Raw genomic sequence first — 11873 nt, forward strand, 5'->3', positions numbered from 1 at the left:
CAGTCGCACCCAGCAGGTTAGACTGAAAGAGAGAGAATCCACGAGGGATAAGACCGGACCGCCGGAGTCCATTTTAGATGCATCGCTTGACAGCAGTGTTCCTGACAGGCCACGGCACAAAAAAAACGAACGGTTAATGTGAGGGCCACGGGGATGAAAACCACAGCAGCGCTCTCTCTCTGTCCTGGAGGCTGTAGCTCTCCCCTCCGCACCCCTGTCTTCCACCCCGAGCCCTCAGTACCTGCGGTTCATCACTCCGTCTTCCTCCAGGCACACCGGCTCAGCAGTCACCTTGTTCCTACCTTTAGCGCCGGCGGCGGGAGCCATCGCATCGAATTCTAATTTCAGACGGAATTTGTTTTCCGAGTTTTAATTATAAACCGCGACGTCGGGTAAAAGCGCATTATGGTTTTCAGGTGGCTCCATTTGCCGGCTCAACTGAACCATAAAATTATCCCGGCCTAATCACTTCCTGAACAATAAAACATTAATTCAATGAAAATGGATCACAGAGTGCTGCTCTCAGAACAGTATCGCAGCCCTGAGGGGAGAAAGACTGGTGTAGAGCTAGACTGTCAGTCTAACAGACACACACATATACAGTACATATACGTGCACAAATACACATACATACACACATATGCATAGACATACTCACAAACACACACATCACGCACAGACATACATGTACATCGCACAGAGGAATACACACATACATCACACATACACGCACACATCACACATGGACATACATACACAAATACACAGAGAAATACAAACATACACATCCAATACAGACATGCATACACGCATATCGCACACAGACATACACAGACACACGTACAAACATACACACACACACATTTCCTCACAAACACATGCACACACACACACACACACACACACACACAAACACATGCACACACACACACACAAACACACACACACACACACATACAAACATACACACAATTCCTCACAAACACATGCACTCTCTCACACACACACACACACACACACACACACACACACAAACACACACACACAAACATGCACATACGCATGTACATATGTATGGTGTTACACTCAATGAGCCACTCAGTTATTCTCTTTGGAGGGTGGAATATTGAAGCGTGTGGTCTGTATCGATTTGAGGTTCGGCTGGAATATACACCCTGAGCCTCTTCTCAATGCGATATATTTACCTCACGCAAATTCCTACTGATTGACAGTAATGCCGTCATTAACTTCTCGGATTTCCGAGAGGGCGCTAATATTTCCCGAGGCAATTAGGCGAAACCTCTTAGTCAGCTTTATCTATATATCTGTCCCTTTCGTTCTCTCGTTTTCTCTCGCTCTTTTTCACTGCTCTTTCAGTCGCTCCCTCTCTCCTTCACACTCTCTCTCTCTCTCGTGACAGTTTGCTCGGAGATATGAAACTTGTGATTGACGTGCCAATTTCCTTCCTGCCGGAACGCCGCTGCTCGGACTTCTCAAGGTCTCCGCTTATTCTTCCGCCTCTGCGGGGACCCAATAAACAAAAGTATGAATAAAAAGATCCTGAAACGCAGATAAAGCGCTCAAACAGATACAGAATATGAATGCGCGGCCAAAACCGAAGCCGCAAAGCTCCGTCACGCTCATCTTGGCAGGGAAAGCTGACGCAGGAGTGGGACCCTAGATTAGACCCACTTCAGACTGCATAAACTCCGCGCTTTATCAACGGGATCCTGTGGAAACCATGCGTCGTTGAACGCGACTCATACTTAAACACTAAACTGACCCAATACTCTTGGGTTAATGGCTGTGAATTGTTCTGTTTCCGAGCTAACTTTGCGCTGTTCTTTAAAATGAGAGAAACAGGCCTCCTCGTGTAAAACAGCCCTTTACTTACCTGATATTTACTGGGCAAATACAGCTAACTGTGTAATTATTAGGTGAACATTTTAAGTCCAGTGGTAAGTGGTAAGTAGTAAGTAGGCCTATGAAACAATGAAAGTCAGTAAGTACCATAAAACAAACTTGTTCAATATTATGAAAATACATTTTACAGCCTGTTTCATAGCATCTAATAATAAGTATCTGGTATTTACCCAGTAAATATGAGGTAATTAATGGGCTGAAAAATAAAGGGTTACCGACATTTGTGATGCTATTCTGATCAGTATGTCCAGCTATGTATAGTATGTATAAATTGAAATGAGAATCCATTTGTTTTTTACTCCTCTTCATGCATGCTTGAGATGGACAACATTAAGACAGGGGCCTAGGTTGCCAAATATACTCTAATTTTCTCTTTGAAAGAAGCTTTAGATTCTCTCTCATATAAAGCCGTTGAGAAACAGTGGACTTAGTTCTGGATTTCCACTTAAGTACTGCACTTTTACTGTCAAATAAAAAAAGAAAGAACTAAATGAGAGTGTTGGGAGTTACATTAAGTATTGTAAATCCATACCCACAACAAAAACACACAAGTATTCTCAAATGTATCGTACAAAATGTACAGAGAAGATAATGAGAAGGTCGATAAAACTTTTATTTAGAGAATATGAAATGTATGAGATACAAACAGGAACTGGCGATTTTATACTTAAGTAATACATATATTACTTACAATATACCTTGTGTACAGTATGTATATACTGTATGATAAATGCAGGTACAATTCTGGGTAATTATTTTGTATTATATCATATGTTTTTACAGTATGATATATATGTAATGTATGTAAAATGTACTTTCAATAATATTAAATTTGGCTAAATATATTCATGGACTATATCTTCTGAAGTTAAAAATAATAACGCCTCTCATTCTAAGAAACTGGTTTCTTTAGTTAATATATTTGAGTTAATATATTGTAAATAAAATTATTTGTGTTGTGGGTATGCAGGCACACCTGCCTATCTCATTATTAATAATAATCATTGCGCAGTTTACCACTTGCGCAGTTAGTAATATCCTTCCATTATGCCAATGTATTTAATACGCACATGAACCAGTGGCAGTGTTTAACATCTTAAAATTTTGTTGGCAACATTAATAAAAGATGGCCCAAGGCTACACAAAGACCCTAGTGTCTGCTGTTTTTAGCCCAGACTTCAGCTGAAAGCCACTACCCCGGGGAGGCCACTCTTGCTGAATAAGTAAGAAGGTAACTGGTTCTGATAATGCCGTGATTCATTTGTTAATTAATTAGACCAATCATAAAGCGTTTGGGGCAAATCAACAAATGACTGCATTAACAGAATGCGTGATGGAAAACTCGACTGACAGTGGGAGAAACAAACTCCTGTTTCTATAGTAACCCATATGCCATGCAGCGCATGCAAATAGATACTACTGTAGTTATTAAACACAAATATTTGCAGAACACAGTGGCAAAGGCAAAGTAGCATAACACAATGCTAATTTATGACCGTGCGTGTTAAGTAAAAAAAAAAGGCCTAGATTCAATACACACTTCTCCTTAACTTTGTTTATGACTAAATGAATGCAAATGTTTCACTACAAGCACAGTTTGACAAGTTCAGAAATTGCAAACATTAACTTGCCAAACTTGATTTGAAGGGAAAAAACAAATACCCGCATTTAATTAACAAAATAACAAATGTTTATGTGTGTGTGTCTGTGTGTGAGAGCATATGTGTGTGTGTGTGTGTTTGTGTGTATATATATATATATACATATATACACACACACACACACACACACACACACACACACACACACAGTACTGTGCAGAAGTCGTAGGCATCCGAGACTTTATTATATATATATGTTGTTTTTTTTGTGTGAGTTAGTATAAAAGAACACATTTGTGATTTTCCAAATATTCATTTTCCAAAAGATTTTATTTTACAGAGACATTTTTTAATTTAATTAATTACTGTAAGCAATTGACTACTTTTTACATAAAAACTTGATCAAGGCTGTCTGAGAACTGTGGCAAGTTCTCCAACATGCTTGGAACAACCTCCCTGCAGACTGTCTTATAGAACTGCAGGACAGCGTTGGCTATCTCAGAGAAGTGATGCAGTTTTAACACTGAAGGGTGGTCACAAAAAAATATTGATTTGATTCAGTTTTTAACTGTTCTGCCAAATTGCTAAAATGTTATGTAAAATGTATAGTACGTTTAATTATTTTTGAAAGAATCTTATCTGTACGGAATGTTATACAGGTGCCCAAGACTTATATATAGTACTGTACTGTATATATGTGTGTATATGTGTGTGTGTGTGCGTGCGTGCGTGTGTGGACGGTATGGCCCTAATTTTGCGTTCAGGGGAAAGCAGAGAGGGTTAGTGGTAGTTCATGTTGCATGATGGGAAACCACAGGGGGGGTCTGATTGGCATATGGGTTGAGAGTTGGCCGCCCTATGGACTGCACCACATAGTCTCCCCCAAAGACAAACCTATCACTAAGATCCAAGCCCATATATAATGCACAGAATCAAGAACAAGACGGTCACTGCTTTTCTATTTTATAGCCAGCAAAGATGCACCACACACTATACAGCAGGGACTCAACTGTGCGAACAATCGTGCATCTTAAAAATAAGCCTTTCACTCAGAGAGTAGGCTGAATAAGAACATTCATTGAATTGAAATGTCAAGAAATGTTTCAGTAAGCATTTTTAATTACCATAATGTAACAAAACTGCAAACACAGCATGAAACACAATATTCTCACAGTAGTATAAAGTAAAAAGTGAAACAGCTGAAAACTGGGATAATATAAAATAAATTAAGGGCAGAAGAAACATTCTGGGCTACAGTACATAATATAAATATCAGCTGCAGAAGAGTAACAACACAAGCAGCTCAGTTTGCTAGCACTAGTCTGTGGATCTCAGAAAGAGCTTTTAAAATCTAGGCTATACATTATTGCTTCTGTTAAAACCTTTCATCACCAACCCTGGCAGCGGTGCACTGTTTCAGCACAAATATTTTCTTTATATTGTGTCCAATTTGGCATTTTACTGAGAAATATTAAGAAACATTATGAATAAAACTTTATGAATTACTACAGTATGACTGTAATGCCAAAACGAATAGCACCAAAAAATAATAGCACATCTGTCAATTAAAAGACTGCACTAAAAACACTTCACATGTAAAAATAAAACAAGATAACATTACCCAAAATATATTTTCTCCTGAAGATACAGAACATGGACCAGGAGTTCTTTTGTGTGAAGGAACAGTTGATAATCGGTAATAATTAGATGAATAATAACATAACTAATTGAGGTGATCCAGGAAGGGAAAGGAACGAAAGTGCTGATTTCAATGGGAGCTCAACAGATGGATTGGTGACCACGCTGAATGAGCATCATGTCGGCGGGGGACTGGATTCCAGAATAAGAGCGCAGCCGTAGTGCTGACGCCCTCTGACCTCGCCACGCAAGCTCACGTTTCTCCAGGAAGCGGGCGCACCGAACGGCCTTCGGAGCCGCACAAAAGCCTCTCTCGCTCCGTTCTACCGAACGCCATTCTCTCCATTCCGCCGCGCGGATCTCAGCGCACTTTCAATGGTATTTCTGACGTATCCGTGCTTAATGAGAGGCAGAAGAGGAGAGGGGGAGCATCCGGTTGGTCGCGTTAATGGAACAGCTGCGCGAGAGGTGACCTGAGCCACTACAAAAGGAAAATCCCATCAAAAAGTTCAAACCGCTATTTAAAAAATGTAAAAAAAAATTTGCTCATCAATTGAGGTCATTATTCGGTCACTGGTGTTTTGAAATGGAAAGTGAAATGAAATTTTACCGTTTAAAGTCTCTTTGTCACGATAGGCGTTCATGGCAAAATTGCGGCGTATGTTGAAGAATTATAAAAGGGTTTTGTGGACAGATTGACTGCTGTTCACAGATGAATTTGAAGGATCAGACTCCCGTGGGATCACTGCACACTGTTTAAATGAGGGTGAACCTCATTCTGAAATCCTTCACTGACATAAGGCAAGAAATCTGCACAGATGACACATGCATGGCTAGATAAGACTTCCCTAGAACAGATAGATACAAGAAAGCAAGCTCACGGCTCTCATCCTGTCATTTAAAAATAAGATATGGGCCTAAATATCTCATTTTCTTGTCAGCTCGGCTCCAATACTAAAATATAGTTTTGTTTTGCGAAGAAAAATTTAAAGGAATGGGTAAGGAATGAATGCGCATTGATCTGAAAGCACTCCAATTCATTTATAGATTGAATTCCGAGATATTCAATCTTTAAATTGAATCCTGAATAAGGGCCAATGTAATGCACTTAAGTTCTCCATCACTGGAGAACATAAAACAGGACCCCCCCCCCCCCCCCCCTCCCCTCCCCTCCCCTTTCCTTCCCCACCCACCCACGTCCACTTTACGGCGTAGCCGGGGTGCCGAGAATGCAGTGCTGCTTTAATTACAGTATCATATTTAATAAAGAGCCAACAGTATCTGACTAAATGGTCACATACTGCTGAGAATTTTAATTTTATGGTTCTAATGGAGAGTGGAAGGAGAGCTATAACCTCTGTGCAGCCCCATCACTGTAGAAGCAGATTCAATTACCGAGGAGCCTCCTTCAGCGACACGTGGAGAGTGTGCAGAGAAACAATTAGCAGACCCGTCATCATCATTAAGCCGGATCTCGCCAAGACCGTTTTTCTCCCCAACATCTCGCCACATTTCATGGTGGCACCGCGGAGGTGCAAAGTGACGCAGTGAGCACGACCGGAGAAAAACCCACATGGACAAGGAGAACGCAGAGCCCCATGGGATATCCCAGTCCTCCGGGATTTCACTGCGCTTAATTTCACTCTGTTTAATCAGCCTTGGATTTCCGGTAAGTATATATATATATATATATATATATATATATATATATATATATATATATACTCAACCCTCCTCCACCCTCAGACCCTGAACTCAACCCTCCTCCACCCTCAGACCCTGAACTCAATCCTCCTCCACCCTCAGACCCTATAGTCAACCCTCCTCCACCCGCTGGCCCTATACGGAACCCCTCCTGCAGCCTCGGGCAAACACTCCTACTTCTGGGCCTACTTTTTACAGTCTAGCTCTGGCTCAAGTAGAAAATATTGACATTTGCAGAAACATGTCAGGCAGGGATCAAACCAAAAAACTCCAATTCACAGAGAATTCAAAAAACGAAAGCAAAGATGAATGCGGATAAATATTAAAGAAAATTATTCTTAGCTCACAGTCACTCCAAAGGCAGGAAAGACACTTAACTGCAATGTACCAAAAATCAATAGCAATTTATTCTCTCCTTGGGCTCCAAACAGTGCAAGTAAATAATACTGTCCCCAGGAGCACAATAGCGTCTCTCTCTCTCTCTCAGACACACTCTCTCTCTCACACACAGACACACACTCTGACTCGCACTCTCTCGCGCTCTCTCTCTCTCTCTCTCTCTCTCTCTCTCTCAACAGCCCACCTCAACCTGACCTGGCCCCCCTGGAAAACCCGATTAGTAGCCGACGCAAGTAATCAAGGTGACTTACAGATCACACTGCTTGAAGAACCTTAGGTTAAGTACTGGAGCCTCCCCGGGGCCCACCTGAAGTACCCTGTACCCCAGCTTCTGAACCACTCACACTGCTATCTAAACTGGAGCATCACACTGAACCTGGTCAGAACGGGTGTGAATCAGTCATAAAATAACTGTTCATCATAACAGTATTATCAACTGCAGAAAATGTTTTGCACCAATTACTTTCCTACAAATATGCTGTAGAACATTATGAACGTTTGTTGTGCATGTTGCAGTAACAGCAGTAGTAGTAGAACAGCAATATAAGTGATGATAGTATTACTAATACCAATTAACACCATGTAGTATGAGAACAGTACAGATTTACAATACATTTACATTACTTTACATTATTGGCATTTGGCAGACGCTCTTATCCAGAGCGACGTACAATGCAGGGTTAAGGGCCTGGCTCAAGGGCCCAACGGCTGTGCGGATCTTATTCTGGCTACACCGGGATTCGAACCACTGACCTTGCGTGTCCCAGTCATTTACCTTAACCACTATGCTACAGGCTGCCAGATTTAGAGCAAGGGCATATGATTTGCATACAATAAATCATAATGGATCACGCTGCGAAGTTTGAACACAGAGGTGAGTGATGAACAGCTTTACAAGACCGGAACAAGACATGCACAACAACGTACTGACAACCCAATGTTAACGAAAGAGCATCATCCTTCTTAATGGTTCCCTTGGAAGTCCATCTCAGTCCATCTCATTTCATCAGGCTGATTATGCCGTTCCCCCAGCTGCACTCGCCCATTAACCGACACTCTATTCCCCTTCATAAACACACTTAGTATGCCCACCTCCCTCTCCCTCCAAGAGCAACACTCGCGGTAGCCGGGCAGGCAGAGCTGGAGTCAGCGTGAGGCCTTAATCACCCAGCCCTGGCTGCCATAACACCCAGCTGGGACACACAATCCACAACACACTCAGTCGAATGCTGCAGTTAACGCAAGTTGGTTTTCATAGAGCTACAATTCTTTGTATTATTAAAGCCATGGGCATGATGTAGTCACTTTGGCATTGCCAGAAAATTTACTTATTTGATGTGATTATGAGTATATGCACCTGGGCAACTAATACTTGTCTACCTGTAGCTCAAAAAAAAATCCAGGATGCAGAATTATTGTTTTCTCGTAATGGTGACAAAGACAGCCTACCCTACAGTAAAAATTCTACAGCTGCCATACTGTCTGAAAGATTGGGGGTCACCACTTAATGTAGACCTGCTGCGATGCATACAAAATTATTCAACCCCCATTGCACATTAGGTTTATTGGCAAAATATACAATTTCTCAGCTGTTTGCAATAAACAAATTACACAAGAACTGTTTAAGTAGTTCAATGAACTAGTTCAATAATATTACAAAATATTACAAGGGTTTTTATCCATATTCAACACAAAATGCTACTTTTAATCACTACTGGTCTCAAAATTATTCAACCCCTTCATGACAAGCATCTTCAGTACTTAGTAGAGCACCCTTTTGCTGTTATGACCTGCTGCAAACGCGATGCATAGCCAGACACCAGCTTCTGACAGCGTTCCTGAGGAATCTTAGCCCATTCCTCATGGGCAATGGCCTCCAGTTTAGTAATATTCTTGGGGGTGTGTTTGGCAACCACCTTCTTCAAATCCCACCAGAGATTTTCTATGGGGTTCAAGTCAGGCGACTGTGACGGCCACTCTAGAATCTTCCATTTCTTCTTCTGAAACCAAGCCTTGGTGGACTTTGAGGTATGCTTGGGATCATTGTCCTGCTGGAAGGTCCAACGACGCCCGAGCTTCAGCTTCATCACAGACAGCATGAGGTTTTTCCCTAAGATACTTAGGGAACTGAATCCATCGTGCCCTCCACACGCTGCAAGTTTCCAGTGCCAGAGGCAGCAAAGCAGCCCCAGAGCATCACTGAGCCACCACCATGCTTCACTGTAGGCAGGGTGTTCTTTTCAGCATATGCTTCATTCTTCTTCCTCCAGACATACCGCTGATCCATAGGCCCAGTTTTGTTTCATCGCTCCACAGAACAGAATTCCAAAACTTCTGTGGCTTATTTAGATGGTTTTGAGCATATTGGAGCCGACTTTTCTTGTGCTTTTGGGTCAGTAGTGGTGTACGTCTTGGAGTCCGGGCATGGAGCCCTTCAGTGTTCAGTATGCGCCTTACTGTGCAAACTGAAACCTCAGTGCCTGCTGCCACCAAGATCTTGCTGCCACCAAGATCTTGCTGCAGGTGTTTTGCAGTCACTCTAGGGTTTTTGACCACTTGCCTCCACAGGAATCTGGTGGCAGCCGTTGATAGCTTCCTCTTTCTGCCACGTCCAGGTAGTGTAGCCACTGTTCCTTTAACATTAAACTGGTGAACTATGCTTCCAACTGTATCTCTAGGAACATTCAGTGCTCTTGCTATCTTTTTGTATCCTTTTCCTTGTTTGTACAAGGCAATGATCTCTTCTCTGAACTTTTTGGACAATTCTTTTGACTTAGCCATATTTCTAACATGCAATCAAACGTCACTCTCAACAAACCCCTAGCCAGTCCAGGTATTTATGCGTTTTATCTCAAGCACACCTGAACGAATTAGTTGCACCAGGTGTGCTTGAAACAGGGGGTTGGGTAATTTTGATTAGTTGCATCAGGTGTGCTTGAGACAGGGGGTAGAATAATTTTGAGACTGCAATAGTGATTAAAAGTAGCATTTTGTGTTGAATGTGGATAAAAACCCCTGTAATATGTTGTAATATTATGTTTCATTGAACTACTTAAACAGTTCTTGTGTAATTTGTTTGTAATGTGCAATGGAGGTTGAATCATTTTGATTGCAACTGTAGGTTGCTCTCCATGCTATGCCAATATGAAAGTGTGGTATTGAGACCAACCAATTAATATTATAGTTCATGGGCATAAGTTATGGTCGGATAGGGAGGTTACACCCCTGACAGTTTATTATTATTATTATTATTATTTTATTTTTTAAGGACAAATAACCCCCCAATAATATAGTATGCGATTTCATGCTGTGATGGGGATATAGTGATTAATAGTCTCTAGATGTTATTTTTGTTTACAGTAGGTCATTTGCAGTATTCGTTTTGAGTATAGAAGGCAACAGGTGTGTCCCAAATGATTTTCATTATTCTCCATCCGCCTTTATTCTCGTATCCGGTTAAGTATGGTCGTGTCACGAAAACCTCTTCCTAACAGCGAATGTATTTTAATCAGGAGTAATGAGAAAACGAGTCCGGAAATTAATCATGGACGCAGATGCAGCCAGCACATGTCACTGAGATTGCTGAGAGCCTCTAAGCTCAAGTAAAATAAACCCTCTTCGGAATATTCAGCAGTGCTGAAGAAGCGGGGAGAAAAAATGTTTTCATTAAGTGGCAGGAAACTATATAATTGTTTTTTACTCAATGTCGAGGACAAGGAAAACGCTTTCCAATGTCAGAGAAATGTACTTGGTTACTGAGATTTTGCACCAACAGATAACTAAGCTGCAATAAAATAACATTCGGTTTAGCAAATATGTTGATGAGATGGGACTTTGATGAATCCACACACACACACACACACCCATTATATATATGTACATATACATATATTAATCTTCATGCATGCACTATATATTGTATAAACCCTGTTCGATACAATGCAGGTCATCATAGAGAACTGTGGCTTTAATTGCGATGAGAATGGTCGGGTGCAGTTCCAGTTGTGGATAACCATATTTGTGACTTGTCAGCTAATTTGATATGCGGTAACTTATATTTGTTCTCCGTATGAGGGCATAATGAAATGTTTTTGGTTTGTTGTGTACAGAATATGTAGCAAACATTGCTACTTAAGAAGTGATACTTCAGCGTTGCAATTCCGGTTTATATGTTTACCATTACTACTACTCACAGTTACTACGTACTACTATTGATACTATGATAGTTGATGCAAGACATGTTTTGCGTTAGTGCACAATAATGCATTGGAAGTGCTAGTTAGCATAGTTTGCTAGCAACATCCAATGTCAAAATGTCAGTTCATCTTACAAGCAACTCCGAGGAAACTTCCATTACCAATGCAAAGGTAATAGCACGGATATTGTAATGCAACGCACGGTCACGTACCTATCATGCTGATGATTTCAGTCGTCTGTCTCTAGCTATAAAATAACTTCGTGACATTGCACATATATTTATCCAGCAGTACTTCACTGCTTTACGATTGTAGCCAGCTTGTGTTTGACTGGGCATGTTTATGTGTGAGCGGTTCTGGGAAATGAAGTTCTTCCTTTCTTCCAATTTCAACACGTCATCCGCCTATCGGT

The 11873-nt window shown here is 41.2% G+C and overlaps 1 protein-coding gene across 2 annotated transcripts in view; it reads right to left on the reverse strand.

Annotated features, from left to right (window-relative positions):
• Window positions 1–11800, reverse strand: part of prkn (parkin RBR E3 ubiquitin protein ligase) — a 77695-nt gene extending 65895 nt beyond the window's left edge. For both annotated transcript variants that reach the window (XM_061228141.1, XM_061228142.1), the window contains exon 1: window positions 11674–11800. In XM_061228141.1, coding sequence (XP_061084125.1) covers window positions 11674–11680 — 7 coding nt within the window. In that variant the 5' untranslated portion in view covers window positions 11681–11800. The remainder of the gene's footprint in view (window positions 1–11673) is intronic.
• Window positions 11801–11873: the final 73 nt, after the last annotated feature.

This window comes from Conger conger, chromosome 18 (genome assembly GCF_963514075.1).
Source record: "Conger conger chromosome 18, fConCon1.1, whole genome shotgun sequence".
NCBI classification, from domain to species: domain Eukaryota; kingdom Metazoa; phylum Chordata; class Actinopteri; order Anguilliformes; family Congridae; genus Conger; species Conger conger.